The 22,461-nt window shown below is 51.9% G+C and overlaps 1 protein-coding gene across 1 annotated transcript in view; it reads left to right on the top strand.

Moving 5' to 3' along the window:
- CACNA1S (calcium voltage-gated channel subunit alpha1 S) overlaps positions 1-22,461 on the top strand; it is a 47,444-nt gene that overhangs the window by 3,618 nt on the left and 21,365 nt on the right. The window contains exons 2-17 of the mRNA XM_088180378.1: positions 120-225; positions 10,027-10,166; positions 10,795-10,928; positions 11,771-11,923; positions 12,141-12,346; positions 13,346-13,449; positions 16,133-16,281; positions 17,240-17,321; positions 17,819-17,979; positions 18,941-19,166; positions 19,726-19,933; positions 20,227-20,347; positions 20,772-20,886; positions 21,013-21,106; positions 21,842-21,911; positions 22,138-22,270. Coding sequence (XP_088036504.1) covers positions 120-225; positions 10,027-10,166; positions 10,795-10,928; positions 11,771-11,923; positions 12,141-12,346; positions 13,346-13,449; positions 16,133-16,281; positions 17,240-17,321; positions 17,819-17,979; positions 18,941-19,166; positions 19,726-19,933; positions 20,227-20,347; positions 20,772-20,886; positions 21,013-21,106; positions 21,842-21,911; positions 22,138-22,270 — 2,202 coding nt within the window. The remainder of the gene's footprint in view (positions 1-119; positions 226-10,026; positions 10,167-10,794; positions 10,929-11,770; positions 11,924-12,140; positions 12,347-13,345; positions 13,450-16,132; positions 16,282-17,239; positions 17,322-17,818; positions 17,980-18,940; positions 19,167-19,725; positions 19,934-20,226; positions 20,348-20,771; positions 20,887-21,012; positions 21,107-21,841; positions 21,912-22,137; positions 22,271-22,461) is intronic.

Genomic DNA, 22,461 nt, shown 5'->3' with positions numbered 1-22,461 from the left:
CTCTCTGTGCTCTGCCCCCGTGGGGGTTGGTTCTCCACACCACCCAGGCAGCACAGGGCAGGGCTGGGGTTATTCCTGCTTTTTCTTTCCTGTCTGCACTCCTTAACGCTTCCTCTTAGACCCTTCGAGATCATCATCCTCCTCACCATCTTTGCCAACTGTGTTGCCCTGGCCATCTACCTGCCCATGCCTGAGGATGACACCAACATCGCCAACTCCAGCCTGGTAAGGACCAGCTGGAGCCTTTCCTGGGCTCTCCTGGAAGCTTCCCTGCAGCCCCATTGCTCTGTGGAGCTGCTGGGACACGGCTGCAAGGTGGCAGGAGCTGCTCTGGGGCCACCTGCTGCCCCAGGGCTGGAGTCAGGCAGTGTTGGTCCAGCCAAAGGGGTGGGAAGAAGTCACTGCAAAATGGGTTTTCAGAGGGGCTGAAACCATCTCTGGGTTGAGATCAAAGGCAGCAGGTCATGTGTGGAGTATAGATGAAGGAAGGATTGATGTCAACAAAAAAAAATATTCCTCTGATTTTTTTTTTTTTATCACACTTTCAAAAGGAAACATCCTGTTCCAGAAAGGCTCAAATGGTTTGTTTCAGCATTTTGGAATAATTTTTTCCGACCTTTCCTTCCAAAACTGTATTTTAGCTTTGTTACTTTTTATTTAAGAGGAGGAAAGTCCTGTTTCTGTTAGGCAGAAAGGTTACTCCTTTCCAATCATTATTCCATATTCTTCCACAGTCGCTCCAGTTTTCCTGGAATATGATGTTTTGATGTGACCCAGATTAACAGTCTGTACTATTTTTAGTTTGCCACTCCTTTGTACTCTTCAGATCCCAACTGTGGTTCAATCCACATTGATTTCCATGAGAGACTGAGTATGATGACTGAATCAGAACATCAACCCCCCTTTGAATGAAATGTTCTCTCCTGCTGGTTTTGGTTCTCCTCAGGGTAGATGCCCATGGAGGGTTAATTCCTGGGGTGTTCTTTCTGCTCCTGGCTGGTCTCACCAGCCTCCCTAACCCCTCGGACTGGCTTTGGTTTCTCCCCTGGTCGGGGCACAGCAGGTTTTGGTAGGTGCAGTTATCTCAGGGCAGAGGTTACAGAGGCAAAGCAAAGCTGGGGCAGGCTGAGCATGGGAGATGGGGACAGTGGGGATGGGGGCTTGGGATGTGGCCTCAGGAGAGGGCAGAGCTGGGGGAGAGCCCAGGTGTGTTTGGGGATAAGGGGATGGAGTGGCACTGGCCTTGCAGGGCTCCCAGAGGGGCTGATGCTGCCCCAGGACCTTTTCCATGGGCAAGGACCAGGTGATGTAAATTCATTGCACAAATCAAATTCCATCTATTTTTATTTCTTGTGTATTCGATTACTTATGCTATACCCTACTGGGGGATGTTTCAGCCTGTTGCCACACCAATAGGTATCAAGAGCCAGGTAGCTCCAGGCTGCTGGTCTTTCATTCCTGCTTGCTGTCCCTTTGTCACCATGTTCTGGTGGCTTTGTAGGAGCAAACCCAGCTGAGAGCTGAGCCAGGCACTCATCACCTGGGGCATCAGGCTGTGTTTAGCACAGGCTGCAGGTAGTGAACAAAGGCTTGTTGAGGCATTTTCCTGCAGCAGAGAGGTGCTGTGATGTGTTTAATCTCTTCCTGTCCCTTTTCTGTCTCTTCATTGCCCAATTCTCTCTGGAGAAGGTTGAGTTTAGGAAAAAAAACTATGAAATTATTGAGAAGGCAAAATGTATGAGGGGAAACTGAGTCAGGGCAGTGAGGCCATTGTCTCCTGTCCTCATGGGGCAGGACTGAGGTTCCCTCTCATCAGAGCTCAGTGCTGAGGGATGTGCAGGGCCCAGCCCCAGCTTCCTTCAGGGAGCTGCAGAGCAGGGACAGCCACTCTGCTTTAAAGCTCAGAGGCTCCAGCAAGTGATGCCTTGTGGGGCTACCTAAAAACAGAGGCTAGACAAAATTAAGAAAATAAAAGCAGTTTTATTTACTGAAGGGCCTTCAGGTACATTTAGGGTAAATGAAGCCCCCCTAGTGGCTACACCCAAAAATGGATGATGGGTCACAGGTTTTCACACTTTCATAAATTTGATCCATTTGCATATTGGGGGTTAATCTTCCAATTACACCTTCAGGTAATGAAGTCATTTACCCCAAGTTTGCTCCTCTAACTCATTTTTATTTACATTTCTCAGGGTCTGAGGCAGTGAGGTGTCCTTGATTCCCAGCCTAGAGAGGAATTGTTGTGTCTGACTAAAATGGGAAAGCAGCAGCTCACACTGTGTATGGAGTCTAGGGTTACACACTGAAGAATTGCAGGATTACAAATGTATGAAAAATATAAAAGCTGAAATCCTAAGGCATCACAAGGAGAGTTTCAGGAAGAGGATTCCTAGGAGACCTCTGCTGCCACTGCCCTCCTGCAAGATTGGAAAACCTGCAGAGCAGCCATGCTGGGTGTTTCCACACAGGGAAGAGTTTCAGTCAGAGTTTACATTAGGTTTAGAATTAGTCTCATGAAAGCTTAGTTAATCAGAATTCATTTTTGGAAGGTGAAAAAATGAAATACCATGAAAATGAAAACAATGAAATGAAATAACCATAACCATACATTTTCTAAAAATCCATTTTGCTTTATCCTGGAAGAAGGACAGTTGTTTAATTTCAACACATTTCATTATTATTCTTTCTAGATTAGATTTCTTCTCTTCCAGAAGGGTTTTTAAAAAATCCTGTTTGTATCTGATTTTGTCTTTTTCTAATGGAATCAAAATATATTCTTCAACCCTGATGAAATTATTTTGACTTTGCAACTTGTTCAATAATTCACAGCATTTATTTTCACTTTTACTTGAGTTTCCAGAGTTTCAAATCCCACTGTTTTTCACTGGAAACCTTACTCCAGAGCTTCAGAGTATGTTTAGCAAGGCAGGTTATTCACAGGGATTCACCCAAGAAAATACAGATGGCTGTGTGTTACCTGGTTGCCTGACCTCTGTTTATGAGCAGTGAAGAAATAAAGTCAAATTAATGTACAGTTTGTCTCCCAGGGCAGTCGAGCCATTTCTGCAGCCCCATGGGTGGTCTTTGACATCCTGCACACACTGAAATACCTGGTTTTCATAGAACCATAGAATTGCAGGATGGTTTGGGTCAGGAGGCTTGTTCTACCCCCTGCCATGGGCAGGGACACCCTCCACTATCCCAGGCTGCTCCAAGCCCCATCCAACCTGGTCTTGGACACTCTCAGGGGTGGGGCAGCCACAGCTGCTCTGGGCAGCCTCTGCCGGGGCCTCACCACCCTACAGGGGTGAATTTTTTAAATGTAGTATCTGTCAATTTAAAGCCAACTTTCTTTTCAGTTTTAAGTTTTTCCCCATCAGTGAGACTCAAGGGTGACTGCTTGGAGGAGGCCACCCTTTCAGAGCAACTGTCCTGAGTCCTATGGGCTTTGTAGGAGTGTCATGTGGGACATGGGGTCTAGGGAGTGGGAGACAGAGCTGGAGCTCAAACTGTCAAGAAAACAATTTAAATAGCACAGGAAATGGCCCCTGTGCAGGCATGCTGCTGGTGTCACACATAATGGCTTTAGGTATTTTAGGTAGCACGAATGTTTGATGTCAAGGAGTACACTCCTGAAAATCCCATGTCTTGGTGTGAAAGAGGCAGGAGCCTCTTTTTAAACTGGAGAATGTAAACCCCCTCCTTCCAAATTATTATCATGTTGAAATTAAGGAGCTCTCAGATAAAGATATGGGAATAGGAATTACAGTTCTTTATTAGGAAAATTAAAATAATGATACAGTAATACAAAACAACAGAACACTGCCAGAGTCAGAATACACCCTGACACCCCATCAGTCACTCAGGGTTGGTGCAGTCCCATTCCATGGTGGCTGCATCCTCCTGCAGTGACAGATGTGGTTCTGCTGGAGCAGGGCTCCTGCACAAGGTGCAGTTTTCCTCCAAAGCTCCAGGGATGATGTGGAAGGCTCTGGTTTTCCTCTGGGATCCAGTGGGAAAAGGCTGCTCTGCTGTTCCAAATCTCCCCTTTGATCTGGGTAGGAAATGCTTGGCTCCTCCCCCTGGGTGGGGCATCTCCCAATGGGATGATGGAATTTGATCAGCCCTGCCCTGGGACTGCATGGCCATGAACAGGAGAGATCTCCTGGAGGGAGGGAGGATGGGCTGTGGAGGAGATAGAGAACTCTGCCCCAGCTGGTTTATCAGATGGTGATAGAATACATTTGGTCACATCCTGTATTGCAACCTAAGACACCCATCTTTTAGAGTTGTATCTCAGCCCTGGGGTTAGGGAATTCCTTTGTTTTCAAAGCCTCAGGAACGATTCATTGACAGCAATGTGAATGTCTGATGCAGTTACAGGAGTCCCAGCTTTTCACCTGCTCTGGGAGCTGTAATTACTTGTGAGTCCTGCATAAAGTCTGTCACCCCTGGGCTGTGTCACAAGCATCTCAGGAACACTGGAATAGTTTCTTTGGGGCAGCTGACCTGTGTCTCACAGTCCCTGGGCAGAGTTTGCTGTCCATTGCTGGTTTTCAAGAACTACTGGGCTCTGTGCCTGGAGGTTGGAATGGGCTCCTTGCTGCAGGAGAGTCGTGACTGCATGTGGCTTTCCTAGAGCTTGGGGTCACCCTGGATCTCCTGGAGCCTTCCAGCAGCTGTGACAATGTGACAATGGGCAGCACTCCTGCATGTCTGCATGGATCAAACTGCAGGAACTGCTGCTGCTCTGGTACTGGCACCTGGAGGGGTGCACATGGGGCAGAGTGAGCTGCCCTTGCCTCCCTCCTTCCCCTCACTCTGCCCTGGGGCCCCTGGCGAGGGCTGGCATCCTGCCCAACCCCTGTGGTCCCCCTGGGGTTTTGGGCAGGCAGAAGAGCCGGGCCCCTCCCATGTCGCCCTCCAGGTGGGCCAGCAGAGCTCACCCCTCACTCATCCTGAACGCCAGTGACAGCAGTGAGGCTCCTTACCCGGCTCCATCACACCCTGTGGTCCCCAGATCCATGGCAAGGCTTCCTTGGAAGGGGCTTTGCTGCCCTGTTGGGAAGGATGAGGATTTGACAGGAAGGTCTCACAGATGTGTAGGTATAACAGGAAGATCTTTGAATGTAGAATATGAAGAAGGAATAGAAATGATATCAAGTTTTAATATTGAATAAAAGAATTGCTGAGCCAGTCTGACTGGGTAACTAAAAGGCAAAAGAGCAAGTGAGTTAGAAGAGGCTTTTATAACTTAAACAAAGGATAAATCCACCTCAAACGAAAGGTGTTTTTACCAAGCAAAAAGACTCACAGGCAAACAAGAAAGCCAATATTGCAAGTAGAGAAAAGATCTCAGAATTTTCCACTGCAAGAAAAATAAAAACAACTTCTAGCTTAAACTGTAACATACTAACTTTTTGTGATTAGCAATTAACAACATGAAAGTGGTAATGTTAGGAGTTAAGACGGGCTATAGGTACTAGTAAAAGTGTTAATTAGTTGTCATGTTTTAAAATGCTCTGCAATAAAAAGTATATAGTACATTATAACCAGAACTAGAGAAGCTTCAGACGAACCCACAGCTGAGGCTGAAAAGGCTTCGGGCTGGGCTCATGTCACCCACAACCCGTGAATTGCTGAATCATTTGGATACAATAAACAGCATTTTAAAGAGCCCCTGGAGCCCCCATCCCTCATTTCAGCTCTTACACTGCCCCTCTGCTCCCAGCCCTGGAGAAGGTTGGTTGGTTGCAGCTTCTTGAGATTTCTGTTCTTCCAGCTGGGCTCTCCACACCCCAGGTCTGACCTGGGCAATCACCGAGCCCTTGTTCCTACTGCTGTCAAATCCTTCTGCTTTTGGTGGCTGAGCTGCTAGCACCCACCAAAGCCTTTTCAAAACAAGCAGAACTAAGACATCTAATCCAGGGAGAACCCTCAGGAATGTCACCAAGGTGTGTCACAGACACTGGGCAGGTGTGGCACAGCTGGTGTGATGTGAAGCACTGAGGAACTCTGGACAGCCAGCGAGGGAGATGCAATGGAGAACAACCTGTGGGACCTGTAGGACTCTGTGCTCTCATGGCTGCTGCAGGGGGTTTGTGGCTTTTGTGGTTCCTGTTGCTGCAGCCCTGGGGTGTCTCTTGTTTGTGGGAAAGGAGGAGCTGTGGCTGGAGAGTGTGGCAGGAAAATCACAGCATTGCAGAGCAGATAGGGCGTGGAGTGACCTCTGGAGATGATTCTTCTCTAAAACCTTCTCTAAAAAAACCGTGCAAACAATTCAAAAACTCTCCCAAATTCTTTCCTGCATGTCTTCCCATCCCAGGTACTTCCTGTGCTATGACAGAGGCCGTTGTGGAGAGCAGAAGTGTTTCTTTTGATGTCTCTTTCTTGCTGTGGTCTGCAGCAGTCCCAAACCCTGCCTGCCTCCTACTGTGCCCTTCCCCAGCTGGGTGCCAGGGCTTTCCACCACCCCGGGGAAACTTCCTTGGCTCCAGCCCTCATCTTCATCTTGTTTTCCAAAGGAAGGGAATCCTATGAGATTGCTGTAAATGTATTCCCACACATTACCTGTCCTGTCTCGTTCTCTGTCTCACATCTGTAGAATTTCATTCACCTCCATTCAGGAGAGTAGGAGAAGGACACTGAGCTGCTCTGCAGATAGTTGCTGCAAACCTCTAAGGAATACCTTTATGGATGTTTTATGTTTACAAAGGGCTTAGAAAGACCTCAGCAATGCAGCTCCCTGCCCTGCATGTCCTGGTGCTGGCAGTGTGTGTGTGTGTCCTGGCCAGCACATTGGTGCTCCTACAAAAACTGCTTTTATTAGGGTGGGATGGAGCTGCAGGGGAAAAGGGGAGCAGGGTCCAACTGGGACTGGGAGGCTCAGAAGGAGGTGCAGAGCTGATGGTAAAAGGCATGGAGAGAGGCTGGGGACAGTTTGGAGGAGTCAAGGGGGAGGGTGAGGGTGTGAGGATGTAGCAGGGGTAGCCCTTCCCTATCTCTCCATCTGTGTTGTGGCCATGCTGTGCCCTCACCACCTATCCCCCACTTTGGAGGGCACCAGGGACATAAAGGTGGGGCTCATTCCAGAGTCCCGTGTGGCTGCTGGGACTGGGAGCTGAGGATGCTGAGCAGGCTGGGGCTGTGTCACTCTGTGTCACATCAGCTGTCACCCTGCTGCCCCATGGCTCATCCAGCACCACGGGTCGGGTTCCTGCATGACCAGGCATGGGTGGAGCATGTGTGGAGCCCCGTGTGTTACCTGTATCTTTTCCTGGTGTTTTTTTGGCTCTTTGTACCCCCCATCCCATACCAGACAGCCCTGAGCCCTGCCCTGAGCATCCCACAGCAGGGAGCCAGCTCTGAATTCCAGGCTGAGGAGGGGACAGTGGGTGGCAGTGGCACAGAGTGGGTCCCCAGGTACCAGAAGCTGGCCAGGACATCAGTGAAGGCAGCAGAGCTGTGTCTGTCCATGGCATGGGCACAGGGTGGTGACTGGGCCATGGGTGCAGCCCCTGTGCTGAGCTGCAGCGTGGGCAGCACAGAGCTGGAGGACACACGTGGCTGATTCCTTCTCAAATCAGCCCGGGCACAGGAACTGGGGTCTGCAGTGCAGGACATGTGGTCCTTGACCTGGTGTGAATTCTGCCAGCATGAAATATCCTTCAGCTCTTCCTGCTGCTCTTAGGAGACTGCAGTAAGTTTGCCCTGGCTCAGGCCATTGCACTGGAGCCATATAAATTTAATTGCCAGTACTGTGCTTGATCACAGCCCAAAAAGCCACCCATGTCCTGGGCTCATCTCACAGCAGGTAAGGGAAGCAGGAGGTGCTGGGGATTCTGCCCCTCTGCTCTGCTCAGGTGAGACCCCACCTGCAGAGCTGCCTCCCACTCTGGGGTCCTGGAGCTGTTGAAACAGGTCCAGAAAAGGCCACAAAGGTTTTTCCAGGGCTGGAGCCCCTCTGCTCTGGAGCCAGGCTGGGAGAGCTGGGGGTGTTCACCCAGAGAACAGAAGGCTCTGAGAAGATCTCAGATCCATCCAGTACTTGAAGGGGGCCTATAAAAAAGATTGAGACAAAGTTTTTAACAGGGTCTATTGCAGTAGAACAGAGGGCGATGGTTTTAAACTGAAGGAGGGTAGATATAGATTAGTTACAGGAAAAATAAGTTTATACATTGATGGTGCTGAGGTCCTGGCACAGGTTGCCCAGAGAAGCTGGGAATTTGCTGTTATGTCCCTCCCAGGCTGCAGGAGGGTATCTGGGGCAGGGACTGTGCTGCCTCTTCCTTGGCCCAGGTTTGAACTTTGCTGCTCACTGGCTGGACCTGGTGGGCAAATACCCTTGAAGCTGTCCAAAGCATCCTTCATCTGCTGTAGGCTTCTCAAAGGGACCTCTGAGGAATAGCAAGTCACCTTTTGACTCTGGCCAAGAGGGCTTCAGAGGAAAATCCCTTCTAGTGAGAGACCCTGGAGCCTGAGTCTGTTCTGCTGGAAAATCGGGGCATAGAGCTGATTTTTGCAGTGCTGGATCCTGACATCAGCCTCAGCAACTGCATCCCACTCCAGGCTGGATCCTGACACTCACCAGCCCCAGCAGCTGCAGGGCTGCTGTAACTTGCAGTGGGCTTTCCTGTTTTCCTTCTGCAGCTGGGGGTCACCCCATCACCCCATCACCCCAGTGGCTGCTGGCATGACTCTGCAGCCTCTCTGTGCCTGAAATGATCCTCATGGCAGTTGTGTTTGCATGGGATTGCAAGGACAGGCTTTGGGGGACAGTTGAGGGGGCATTGGTCCCCTAAGGAGGTGAGCAGTGTTGAGTTGCTGTAGGTAAAACCTTGAAGACAGAGGCAGTGCCAGGATCTCTGACCCTAGCTGCCCTCAGATCCAACAAGAAATGGCATTGTGTGGGTGACAGTCACATAGGGACACTCAGTGCAGTCACTGCTTTTGGACACGTTAATTGAGTGAGCAATGCTCCTCTCTCGAGCTCTAGCTCTGGCTTAGTAAAAGGAGAGAATTTTCCATTTGGCAGGGCATGGGGACCCCGGGAGGAAGGTGTGCTCACAGCACTGCAGCATTCCCCAGTGAAGATCCACTCCCAGTGTGGTCTCAGAGAGAGGTTTCTGCCTTTCTGGGGGCAATTCCCTGGAGATCCTGAGCAGTGATGCTCCTTGTCCTTCAGGGGACATAGGCTGAGGAGAGGGACCAGGGAACACCAGAAATAGAAATAGCCCCATCCACCTGGCTGCTTCAGAAGATTTTAATGCCACTCTGGAAGGGACATTGGCAGCAAGGGCAGTGATGGCAGTGACAGGCAGAGCCAGCTGGGCACAGGCAGCTCCTGGCTGTGCTCCAGGGACAGATGAGCTACCCTGGCCCAGCAGCTGCAGGGCTGTGCCAAGCTCCTGCAGTGGGGTGCCAGGCCCTGCCTGGGAGGAGGTGCAGCACCTCTGCCCAGTCAGTCCCATTTCTAGCTGGTCACTTTGCCAGGCAAATGTCTGGCATTAAGCAGGAGGTCTTGAACCCAAGGCCTCCCTTCCCTGGGAGCTTCCTTATCATCCCAGGCAAACGGGAAGCCATGGCACAGCAGGCTCGTCCCACAGTGACTGTGTGGGGACTCCAGGACACACCCAGCAGCTGGAGAGGATGAGAAGGTGTCAGTGCTGCCTGTAGGAGGGCTGTGGGGTGAATGAGGGGTGAGCAGCAGGGAGGAGAGCCAGAGAGGAGCAGTGCCCTGGGCCAGGCACCTTTAGGTGGCCTTGCTGGAGCAGTTTGTAGGAGCCAGAGCCTCAGGGTCGGGTCCTGGCAGGGGCCATTAAAGGGCTGGGGGGACCATGCTGCAGGCCAGAGAGTGGCCTGTGGTGGCTCTGCATGCCACCCCTTGTCCCCAGGGTGCTGCCTGGTGTGGGGGGTACAGATGGGGTGGCAGCAGGGGCTGATCCAGAGTCACTGGTGGGGATAGCAGGGGAGGTGACAGGCTGTTCTAACGAAGCATTCTCTCCTGCTTGCCTTTGCAATCCCCAGGAGAAGATCGAATATGCCTTCCTCATCTTCTTTGCCATCGAGGCCATGCTCAAGATCATTGCCTATGGCTTTCTTTTCCACACGGATGCCTATCTCCGAAACGGCTGGAATGTGCTTGACTTCTCCATTGTGACTCTAGGGTAAGGAAAAGTGGGGAGACTGCTGCTGTTCAGCTTGTGCCAGGCCCCTTCCACAGCCAGGCAGGGACTGGTTTTTCTGGTGATTGCAATGTGTTTGGATACAACTCCTCAACCAAGTTCATGGCCTTCTCCTGTGGGCCCTCTGTTCCTGCTCTGACATTTACTGGGATTCTCTCTAACTCTTATTTCTTCCTTTCTTGACTCCTTCATGCCTTGTAGGCCTCCTTGCCCTGGAGAAAGGGGGTGGCATGGGGTCTTCCAGGGTTTGCACATGGGGTGGGAGGTCCCTGGCTGTCAGCAGTGCCCAGGATCTGGACTTGCCAAGAGCTGCCCCCTGGATGAGGCTGAGCATGGCTGGCAGTCCTGACCTTGCTTTTCTGCCTGCAGAGCTCTGAATCCTTCGCTCAGATTCCTCAGTCTCCATTCTCATGCCCTTCTCTTTTTCCTTGTCCTTCCTTCCTTCCTTCCTTCCTTCCTTCCTTCCTTCCTTCCTTCCTTCCTTCCTTCCTTCCTTCCTTCCTTCCTTCCTTCCTTCCTTCCTTCCTTCCTTCCTTCCTTCCTTCCTTCCTTCCTTCCTTCCTTCCTTCCTCCCTTCCCTCCCTCCCTCCCTGTGCCCTGGCTCTTTCAGGCTCATCACCATGACCCTGGAGCAGGTGAATGTGAAGCAGGCAGGGCCCTCGGGGGGCAAAGGTGGCTTTGACGTGAAGGCGCTGCGAGCGTTCCGTGTGCTGAGACCCCTGCGCCTGGTGTCCGGAGTGCCGAGTGCGTGCTGGGGGCTGCTCTCAGCAGGGAATGGGGGGATGGAGCCTGCCCAGGGTGGGCAGCAAGGGACAGGTTTGTTCCTGTGGCTGGATCAAGCTCAGCCACAAAGTGAGTGTAGAGGAGGCACAGGTTCTCCCCTGGTCAGGGCACAGCCGGTTTTGGTAGGTGCAGTTATCTCAGGGCAGAGGTTACAGAGGCAAAGCAAAGCTGGGGCAGGCTGAGCATGGGAGATGGGGACAGTGGGGATGGGGCTTGGGACATGGCTGAGACTTGAGAGGGCAGAGCTGGGGGAGAGCCCAGGTGTATTGGGGATAAGGGGATGGAGTGGCACTGGCCTTGCAGGGCTCCCAGAGGGGCTGATGCTGCCCCAGGACCTTTTCCTGCTTGTTCTTTTCCTGGGTTCTTGCTTGTTCCTCCAGCTGGTGTTAGTCAGCCCTGGGGACCTGCAGATTGGCACACAGCTGGCTGCCTCCATGGCTCAGTGGCTGTACTTTAGGGTGGCCAGTGTGAAGGGGACCAGGATCTTGCTCTGGTTTCTCAGAGCAGGGATCTTCTTCTGTAACTCATGTGGATACAGCCAGGATGAGACCACCAGAACAAAGGGAGGGGCATGAAGCAGCTTTCAGCACTACCTGGCTCTGTTGTGTTCTTCCACACACTTTCATGGTGGGTAGACAAAAGGATTTCCTGCTTCAGAGATTTCAGTCCCACTGCACCAGTGTCCCTCTTCCCTTGGCAAGGGGCATTTCAAAGGCTGCTTGTTGGTGGGCTGGCAGGGATACAAGGAGCACCCAGAGCTGTTTAGGAAGTGGCTGACCTCCTCTCCCTTCATCTTCGTGCAGGCCTTCAGGTCGTCCTGAACTCCATCATCAAGGCCATGGTGCCCCTGCTCCACATCGCCCTGCTGGTCCTCTTCATGATCATCATCTACGCCATCGTGGGGCAGGAGCTCTTCAAGGGCAGGATGCACAAGACCTGCTACTACCTTGGCACAGGTGGAGCTGGGCCGTGGGGCTGCTGTGAGACCACAGGGACCCTGTGGTCAGCAGAGAGCGTGGTCTTGCCAGCATCAAGCCTGAGAGCGTGGCAGGACTGAGGGGTGTTGGAACAGCACCCAGCTGGGTGTGAGGGGCGGTGAATTTGGAGGGGGAGGAAGCGTGGGCTGCTGTGTTGGGCCTGACCTGCTGCTCACAGCGTGGCTTTGCTCCTCAGATGTGATTGCCACGGTGGGCTCGGAGAAGCCAGCGCCGTGCACCAGCTCGGGGCACGGGCGGCACTGCAGCATCAATGGCAGCGAGTGCCGCGGGGGCTGGCCCGGCCCCAACAACGGCATCACACACTTCGACAACTTCGGCTTCGCCATGCTCACCGTCTACCAGTGCATCACCATGGAGGGCTGGACCGAGGTTCTCTACTGGGTATGATGCCTTGTGCGCTACCTAAAAAACACAGGCTAGACTGAATTAAGAGAATAAAAGGTGGTTATATTTATTGAAAGGCCTTCAGGTACATTTCGGGCAGGTGAAGCCTCCTCGGGGCTACACCCAAAAATGGATGATGGGTCACAGGTTTTCACACTTTTATAAGTTTGGTCCATTTGCATATTGGGGGTTAATCTTCCAATTACAGCTTCAGGTAATGAAATAATTTACCCCAAGTTTGCTCCCAACTCACTTTTGTTTACATTTCTCAGGGCCTGAGGCAGTGAGGTGTCCTTGATTCCCAGCCTAGAGAGGAATTGTTGTGTCTGACTAAAATGGGAAAGCAGCAGCTCACACTGTGTATGGAGTTTAGAGTTATACACTAAAGAATTGCAGGATTACAAATGTATGAAAAATATAAAAGCTGAAATCCTAACGTGTCAGGTAGGCTGCAGCACTTTGTGCCCAGCTTGGTGCAGGTGATGCTCAGGGCAGGGAGTGCCCCCATGGCAGGACTCAGTCTTTTCCAGTGGAAGAAATCCTTCCCCCACCAACCTTCATACTGTGATGCACATCCCAAAACACAGCAGTCATGTCTCTGCATCCCTGTGAGCACTCCCTAAGCTGTCCTTGCTCTCCAGGTAGAAGGAGATTGCTCCAGCTCCCACCTTCCTGAAGGGCATGGGCCAGGCACAGCACTGACTGCTGCATGCTCCTCCATGACCAAAGCCCATGTTTTGCAGTCCTTGGGAGAAAGTTGTGCTGAAGTTTAGGCTTGGAGATGATGTTTAAATCTGCTCCCAAAATGTTTAGGTCTAGATGTAAACCAGACACAGAGTTCAAGGCAGCCGGGGCTTGGAGCCAGGTTTATGTGCCACGATCCCAAGCACTCCTTTTGAAGGGGACAAAGGTCCCAGAGGCTGTTGAGAGGGTCTAAGGGGAAACAGATGGAGGACAGTGCCCTCAGAATATTTCACCTGCATCTCTCCTTGCCAGGTAAATGATGCCATGGGCAATGAATGGCCCTGGATCTACTTTGTCAGCCTAATCTTACTTGGCTCCTTCTTCGTGCTCAACCTGGTGCTGGGGGTGTTAAGTGGGTAAGTGCCATCCTATCCTTTCTGCCAGCAGAGGAGTTTTAACTGGTTTAAACTATGCAAGAAAAAAGCCTGGAAAAGTTCTGTTCTTTTCTCTCTCTTATTCCTCACTATTTTTTTTTTAAGTTGTTCTGCACGCTTAGAAGCACTGATCTGTGAGTTACATTTTGTGTTAGTGCCCATGGCTTTCTGAGGTTTTAGCTCAACTCTCAACACAGAAATCTTTTCCCTGTGTCACAAGCAGCTGTCAGCAAGCCCAGCCCTGGAGCACCTGGGTTGTGTGTGTTGTCCAGCACACACAGCCAGTGGAGCTGAGCAGGGAGCTCTCACCCCAGGGCTCTGGGTCTGGGCACTCCTCACTGGCACCTTCTGCTGTGAGCACACACACTTTTCTCTTGGCCAGCCTAAGGAGAACATCTTTGATGAGTGCAAGGGATCCAAGGGAAGGATTGTTAGTCTAATTACTGCTTCAGCAGTCTCGTCCAAGTACACCAATGAGCTGCCATCAGTCTGTTACGACCATCTAGGCCAAATTCAATTAGTGCTAATTCTCCCAGTAGTACAGTTAAAACCTGAGATGTTACACTCGACCTACCATGCATTACTGTGGGACTGCTACCATCCCAATTTCGTTGCTGGGAAATATGTGTTGTCCTGGGCGGTGAGGGGGCTTTTCTCCTCGGGCCTGTGTAGGGTCAGGGTCTTTTTTGTGTATTTCAATCTTTCTTTGTGCAAGTGGATCACAGTCATCACCTTTATTAGTTCACAGGGTTAGTTATACCCCAATTACTTGGATTTGTTAGGTCTCTTTTATGACAAGAACCATGCCACTGCAACATTAAAACAAAATGGGTGCTACTATAACTAAAACAAGTTTAAAAGCAAAAGATATACCACAGAGTTGGTTGCACAGAGTTGACTAACTGCAGGACAAGCTGGACTATAGTCATCTGATCCTGGAGTAAGTTGCTGGCACGGTAACAGTTCTGAAATATTTTTGCAAATACAGTCAAATGATGTTTGAGATCAGGAAAATTATTGTTATAGTGTCTGAGACCCATTACTAACACGTGGGAACACCAGCATGACTGGTCTGCCAGCCACCAAAAGAGAAAAGATTCCAGTTGAAAGAGAGCAGGAGGAGTGGGAAAGGACATTGGCAGACCTGTCCTTTCCATATTACCATGAAAAGAGTGAAAAGTGTGATGAGCTCACCTTCTCCAGATGGAGAACTGGGGCAGGTTTTTGTCCCCCCAGGTGGGTGAGACCCCAGTGATGCTGAGCAGGACTGGGGAGCTGCCCTGGCCAGTGTCAGCTGGCCTGTCCAGCTGGGGCAGCTGCCGTGAGAATCTCCCAAAGAGCAGCAGTGGTGGGGAAGGAGCCCTGCCTGCCTTTGGGCATCGCTGATGGACCCATGGCCTTGCATCGTGGGCCAGGAAAGAGGAAAATCACTGCAGTATCACTGGAATAGTGCAGTGGCAGTGCTGGTGACAGGGTATGTCAGGACTTTGCTACAAGGCTGGCCTGGCACAGGGCTGTGGTTCCTGACCTCCCAACGCTGTCGCTGTTGGGGTGGACATGACACACAAAAGGACACACTACATTTCAGAAGGCTAATATCTGTTTATTACAACAGCATGCTGTCCTTTATACACTCCACAAAGTTGACATTTTATTCATTGGTTACAATAGATCAATATAGTAGGACCCCAGCTGGTCTGTGGGTTAGAGAGGGTTAATGAATGAGATTTGTTTTCTGACCAAGGCTGTTGGCTTGGACACTAAGAAGAGAGAAAGGGGAAAAGATAACTAGAGAAAAAAACTCCACAGCTGTAGAAAGTATTTTTAGAAGTGTTCTGGGAAGAATAGAGGTGGAGAATTTTCCACCAATTACTGCTGTGTTGACTAATTGTGACCAAGAAATTGTAAACTGTATAGAGGGTATAAAAGATGGTGCAAAATTGTAATAAACAGATATTAGCCTCCTGAAGTGTAGTGTGCCTTTTGCATGTCGTGCCTGCCTATACAGCAACAGACCAACATAACATTCATTGCTGTAAAAGCATCTTCACCTCTGTTTTTCACAAAACTTTTCTAAAAATACTTTTCCCAGCTTGTGGTTACTGTGCTGAAAAGAGAGATAAAGGACAGTAACACACACGGATTTCTTTTGGGGGAAAAAGGCCAACTTTATTATATGGACAGTCTGTATTTAAAGTGTGTTATGTGCAGCTAGGACAGGACAGGAGCTCATTGGACAATTGGGAAAAACGTCCTTGGGACAGCACCTCAGGATGTATCCCACGGCAAAGACACCAGGTGTTAATTTTTATTATGAATTCCACTCTGTTTTTCACCATATTATCACCCTGGGAGACTCCTCCCTAACTGAAGCTGCAGTCAGCTTGTCAGCCTGGGAATGGAGCTGAGAGTCAGGAGAAATCCAGGCCTGAAAAGAATTTCCAAGTTGTAATTCCCCAGCTCTCTAAATGTGTGTGTCCACACCAGCTGCAGGTTTTTTCTTGCTTATCTTCTTCTTCTCTTCTTGGTGTCCATACTAACGGCCTTGATAAAATTCCTTTCAGAAATAAACCTTATCCATTAACCCTCTCTGGCTCACAGAGCAGTTGTAAGTCTCCTTCCATACCACACCATCCCTGAGTCTCTGCTGCTTGCCTTGTCCCAGAGAGTTCACCAAGGAGAGGGAGAAGGCCAAGTCACGGGGAACATTCCAGAAGCTGCGGGAGAAGCAGCAGCTGGAGGAGGACCTGAAGGGCTACATGGACTGGATCACCCACGCAGAGGTCATGGACAGTGACCGGGCCAGGGGAGAAGGTACCAGCCCTGCTTGGTCACAGACCCTTAGCCTGAGGGTTGGGTTCCTAATGCTGCCCACCTAGAGAGGCAAGGGGGGAATCTTTGAAGAAGTCACAAAGACTCATTTTGCCTGAAAACCCATGAAACAAAATGCTTTGACTTCTGCAGGACAGTTTCCTTCCTCTTTTTTTTACACTTCCTGAATAATTTGGTTGAATCTGACCCAAACGAGCAATAATTTATCCCTGATGTTAAATTTCCACTTCAACCACAGTGTTTAATATTTGCAGACCACAAGCAAGGTCTGAGTGTCCTTTGGTAAGAAGCACTTAAATGGCCATGAGGAATGTGTGCCCTTGGTGTGCAGGGATACAGTGCAGGGCCACAAGCTCTCACACTAGCAAATGCATGAATTTCTTGGCCATTCTTGACAATTTCAAGGGATTAGAAGTGGCTCAAGGAAGGAGGTGGATATGCAGGCATCTAGCCAAAAGCTCAGCAAAGCCTGGAGAGCTCTACCAGAGAGCCACAGTGTTTGCTGTGCCACCCTGCCTGGTGAAAGCACTTTTGATGCCTCAGGCTGAGTGATGCTTGTGTGCAAAGAGCCTTGGGAAACAGTGGGACAGACAAAACACCTCTTCCAGTGCTATGGCCCATGTTCTGTTCAGCCTTTGCTGAGATCCCAACTGGCCCCAGTTTTCTCCATGCTGGGGTGGGTACCTGCTGCTGTCCCCCTCTGGGCTGCTGCTGCCCTTCCTGCAGGGCAGGAGTTTCTCATGCCCCGTGCTTGGTTTGTACCTGACCCTCAAAGCCTTCTGCCCAAACTTTGGTTGCTGACTCCCTGGGATGGCATTGTTGGGTGGAGATTGTTCACTTCTGATGGGGAAGCTCTTCCTGGTGTACTTCTGGAAGAGGTGCCCTCCCACATGTTCTTCCCAAGGGCTCCAAGAAAAGCCTGTGATGTCACTCCCTCTAGGTATGATGCCATCGGATGAAGGAGGGTCAGAGACAGAGAGCTTGTATGAAATTGAGGGTATGAACAAGTGGATTCTCTTCTTGTAAGTATGTTCTGACTGAACCACCTGCTTGCACGTGGGCTTCCACTGTCTCTCACTTGCTGGCCCAACTGGGCCAGGCTTTCCTGGTCAGCCCCCAGTTTCTGGCAGAGAGACAGGGACTGGTGCTTGGGGGAAGATGCAAACACTGGGGGAGCAAACAGGAATTTGGCTGTGGTACTGGCAAAAAGCTCTCCAAGGTGAACAATGTCTTTGCTGTGGGACCAGGCTCCAAGCATCCTCCCAGGGCCTGTGCAGCACAGGGTGTAATTGAGGAGCTGTGCCTGTAAGGCCCCTGTGAGAGGTGCTGGAGGCCAAAATTAGGCCAGGAGAATGAATGAACTGCAGTGCCTGAGTGAATGCACTGTGTTCCAGGGGCAGGCTGTGGTCCTCATCCCTTTCCAGGGAGGGAGCAGGGGTGGCTTTGCCCTGCAGGCACAGCCCGAGGACCTGGGTCTGCCCCACTGGGCAGCTCTGCTGATCCTTTGCCATCTCTCCAGCCGTCAGTGGAGGCGTTGGAACCGAATGTTTCGTAGGAAGTGCAGGGATGTGGTGAAGTCCAAGTTCTTCTATTGGCTTGTCATCCTGATGGTGGCACTGAACACCCTCTCCATCGCCTCTGAGCACCACTTCCAGCCAGAATGGCTGACACGGGTGCAAGGTGAGCAAAGAGCCCGAGAGAGAAGGAGGGCCCAGGACACCCTGCTGCTCCAGAGACCTGTGTGAACTCTACTGTGAGAGCACAGCCACACTGGCACAGCACAGAGGCTCTCAGGCACACACAGAGCCTGCTCTCAGTGTGTGTGCACGGTCCTTGTTGACATACAACTCACACTGACCCTTAGGGACATGACCTAGCAGGGTGAACACACACAGAGTGTGTCCATTGGCACCTCTGCACACTTGGCATGCACTCAAGCCATGCAGCCACAGGCATTTATGCATGCAGCCCCACTGACTGCACCTCCACCCACACACCAACCCTCAGAGGCACAGGAGCACAGGTGTGCCCACACACACAGAGCTCACACACAGAGCACAGGTGTACACACACAGAGGCACACAGAGCACAGGTACACACACAGAGGCACACAGAGCACAGGTGTGCACACACAGAGGCACACAGAGCACAGGTACACACATACACACAGAGCACAGGTGTGCACACACACACACGCACAGAACTCACACACAGAGCACAGGTGTACACAAACACACACAGAGCACAGGTGTGCACACACACAGAGGCACACAGAGCACAGGTACACAAACACACAGAGCACAGGTGTGCACACACACACAGCTAAGCCCATGTACCCATGCACAGCCCACATGCCCACCCTGCATGGACTCGTGTGCACTGTACAGATGTGCACTCACACACACAAGATGTGTACAGATGTGCACTCACACACACAAGATGTGTACAGATGTGCACTCACACACACAAGCATGCAGCTGCACATCACCCTCTCATCTTCCTCCCCTATGTGGTCCCAAAAAACAGCAGCTCAGGGCTTGGTGGGCCAGAGGAGGGTGAGCAGCTCTGCCCTCCTTCCCTGCCTGCCCAGCCATGCAGGCATTGAGGTCCCTGCTCTGACAGGCTGGCTCTCCCACCCCAGACAATGCCAACCGGTTGCTGCTGGCCCTCTTTGTGGCCGAGATGCTGCTCAAGATGTACGCGCTGGGGCTGCGCCAGTACTTCATGTCACTCTTCAACCGCTTCGACTGCTTCGTGGTGTGCTCGGGGATCCTGGAGACCATCCTGGTGGAGCTGGGCACCCTGTCCCCCCTGGGCATCTCCGTGCTGCGCTGCATCCGCCTCCTGCGCATCTTCAAGATCACCAGGTAGGGGAGGGAGCTCTGTAGGTAGTGCTCATTGTGCCCGGCATCACTCCCAGTTCTGGGACATCACTGGTCCTGTCCCCGTGGAGGCTGCAGCCTGAACAGAGCTGGGAGCTGCTGGGTGGAGGAACAAGGTCAAGCTGGGGGTTTGTCTCCAGCACATGTTTTGACTGGGAGTGGAGAGTGGGACAGAGCTGAGGCCCCACTCCAGCTCTGGGTTCCAGGATGTTGTGAATGGGGCTGCTATGGGGCAGGACTCCGAGCTCTTCTCTGTGGCCCCAACCCACTGTGTGTTCACCCCTCTTCCCCATCCTGCTTGCTGGTGCTCTGTGCAGGCAGCAGTGTTATCTTGCTTGTCACACCATGTATGCAGCTTCATTTCTTCCTCCTGGAGCCTGCCTGGAGCAGTCCCAGACCCCAGCCTGGGTCCAGAGTCCCCCTTTTTGAGCTGCTGCCACATCACCTTGGCCTGTCTGGCCAGGTTCCCTGTGCCTGCCTGGTCCTGCCCACAGCCTTCCCCACTCTTTAATTTCCCATGTCTCTCTGTCTCTCCTCTCCCCAGGTACTGGACATCTTTGAGCAACCTGGTGGCCTCTCTGCTCAACTCAGTCCGCTCCATTGCCTCTCTGCTCCTCCTCCTCTTCCTCTTCATCATAGTTTTTGCCCTGCTGGGCATGCAGCTCTTTGGGGGCAAGTTTGATTTCGAGGACATGAAAGTGCGGCGCAGCACATTTGACAATTTTCCCCAGGCCCTCATCAGTGTCTTCCAGGTTTGGGGCTGTGGGAAGGGCAGTGGAGGGCTGGAGGGCCGGGCTGGGGGTCTCACCCGGGCTGTGGGTCTCCAGGCAGGAGCTAGGTCTCAAGGGGATGTGGGTTTGTGGGGATGATGTGCCTTTGAGACAGAAACAGGGAAATGCAACTGGAGTAATTCAGTTCAGGTTCAGGGCTGAGCAGAAAGGAGGATTTGACCATGGGGCTGGAGCCAAAAGGGTAGGATCAGTCTGTGGGGTTCTGTCATGCTCTGCTGTTGATGCTCTTAAGTCTATTACTGCTCTCCTCCCAGATCCTGACTGGAGAGGACTGGAATTCAATCATGTATGATGGGATCATGGCCTTCGGGGGCCCATCCTTTCCTGGCATGCTGGTCTGCATCTACTTCATCATCCTCTTTGTTTGTGGGAACTGTATCCTCTGCCTGCAGAGCCAGGCCCAGGCCTCCTGCACCCAGCCCATAGCATCAACTGCACGGGACTGGGGAGGGGCTTCCCTCGGTGTTTCAGTGCTTGCCTTAAGATTTTTAGTTCTGAACAGCAGTGGGATAAACCATGGGCTTCAGGGCTTGCACTGGTGGTGGCTGAAGGCTGGGGACTGGAGGAAAGCACATCTGGAGCAGGTCTGGATGCCTGGCAGGCAGAGATTCAGCCTGAGAGGGGAGGCAGCTCAGAGCTCAGTGCTCACAGGGGATGGATGCTGGTTAGGGATCACCAGCCAGAGTTATCACAAGGGCTAAACTCCAGGAAGGTTTCTAAGGGCACCCTGGAGACCACGGACGGCTCTGACATCCTCCAGACAGGAACCAAGTCCATGTCCTTAGCACTGATCCCCCAGATATCCTCCTCAATGTTTTCCTGGCCATTGCAGTGGATAACCTGGCTGAGGCTGAGAGCCTGACCTTGGCCCAGAAGGCCAAAGCAGAGGAGCGCAAACGGAGGAAGATGTCCAGGTGAGCGCTGCCATCCCTGCCCGTGGGAGCTCCCACACGAGGAGTTTGGGTGTCAGGAGACAGAATGACCTTTCCCATGGCCCCTGCCCAGACCTCAGTTCCTGCTCTGCCCTCCTCTCTGCTTAGAGGTTACCCAGAGAAGTCTGAAGAGGAGAAGCAGATGCTGGCAAAGAAACTGGAGCAGAAAGCAAAGGGAGAAGGGATTCCCACCACAGCCAAGGTCAGTTCTGGTGGAGGTGAGCCTTGGAGAGCTCCTGGGGGGAGGCCTGGCTCCTCCTCCCACCAGCCGGGATAGACAAAGGCTTGGAGCCAGCCTGGGTCTGGCCTCTTGACCAGAATCACTCCTCACTGTAACGTGCCCTGGTGATGGGTGCTCTGGGTGATGGGGGCTCTCTGGGGCCAGCCAGGACATGGTGCCTGCTGAAACAGCTCCATTGCTGGGGGTCTTTTTTCTCCAATTCATTTCCTTGGCCACAGCCAGTTGTCAGTGGCTGAGATGATCTGGTGCACACCAGTGTGGAGTGGAGAAAAGCAAGTCAGCAGCATCCCAGATCTCCCTTACGTCCACACCAGCACCCCTCACATGCAAACCCCTCTGTTCAGCTGTACTGACTGTGCTGAGCTGCCTCTGAGAAGCCAGCAGCTACTTTCCTATCCACTTCCCAGAGGTGCCCTTAGAAACTCACCCAGGAGTTGCTCCCTATCTTATTCCCCCCCAGCATATTTGCATGGCTCCAGGCTCTTGCCCAGCCCACATTCCTATTTCCCATCCTCTTTGCTTCAGTTGTAGCATCCCCTCACCAGGGTCCAGCCTGGGCCAGCACTCCGTGTGCTTGGTGCTGTATGGGCCAAATGCAGAGATGCTGCTTGTCCCACATGGCTTCCAAGATGAGAGGGTCTGGCCAACTGGCACATGCAGCTGCACATCCTCCTCTCTGTCTCTCCCTTGTTTCAGTTGAAAGTGGATGAATTCGAATCCAATGTCAATGAGATCAAAGACCCCTACCCTTCTGCAGACTTCCCAGGTAAGACTTGTCCCTGGCAGGGCAGCAGGAGGGCTGAGGAGGCACTGCAGAGGGATGGTGTGTGAGGAGCAAAGGATGCAGTGAACTCTCACCAGCCTTGGGGTACTGAGCTCCTGGCTTGCATGCCAAATCAGGATCATGGGATCAGAAGATTGTCCATAAGGTCATATCCCCTCTCCTACTCTGGATGATTATTTTCTTTTCCCTTCTCATGGTCACCCTACAGGTGATGATGAGGAAGATGAGCCTGAAATCCCCCTGAGTCCTCGGCCACGTCCCCTTGCAGAGCTACAGTTGAAGGAGAAGGCTGTGCCCATGCCTGAAGCCAGCTCCTTCTTCATCTTCAGCCCAACCAACAAGTAGGCACTGCCCCTTGTCCCTGCCTGAAGGGCCAGGATGGCCCAGGTGCCTCTGGCACCAGCATGGTCCTGTTTGTGCATGGCAGCCAGTTCTGAAGGGAACCAGCTCTTGGGAAAAGCCTTCTGTGTGGAAGGACTGGGACAGACATCCTTCCATGCCTAGGGCCTTCCCATCCTCGGGGTTTAGCCAT

This window comes from Sturnus vulgaris, chromosome 29, assembly GCF_052056855.1.
Source record: "Sturnus vulgaris isolate bStuVul1 chromosome 29, bStuVul1.hap1, whole genome shotgun sequence".
Taxonomy (NCBI): Eukaryota; Metazoa; Chordata; class Aves; order Passeriformes; family Sturnidae; genus Sturnus; species Sturnus vulgaris.
The sequence above is the reverse complement of the archived record's forward strand: the minus strand, read 5'-3'. Positions and strand labels throughout refer to the sequence as shown.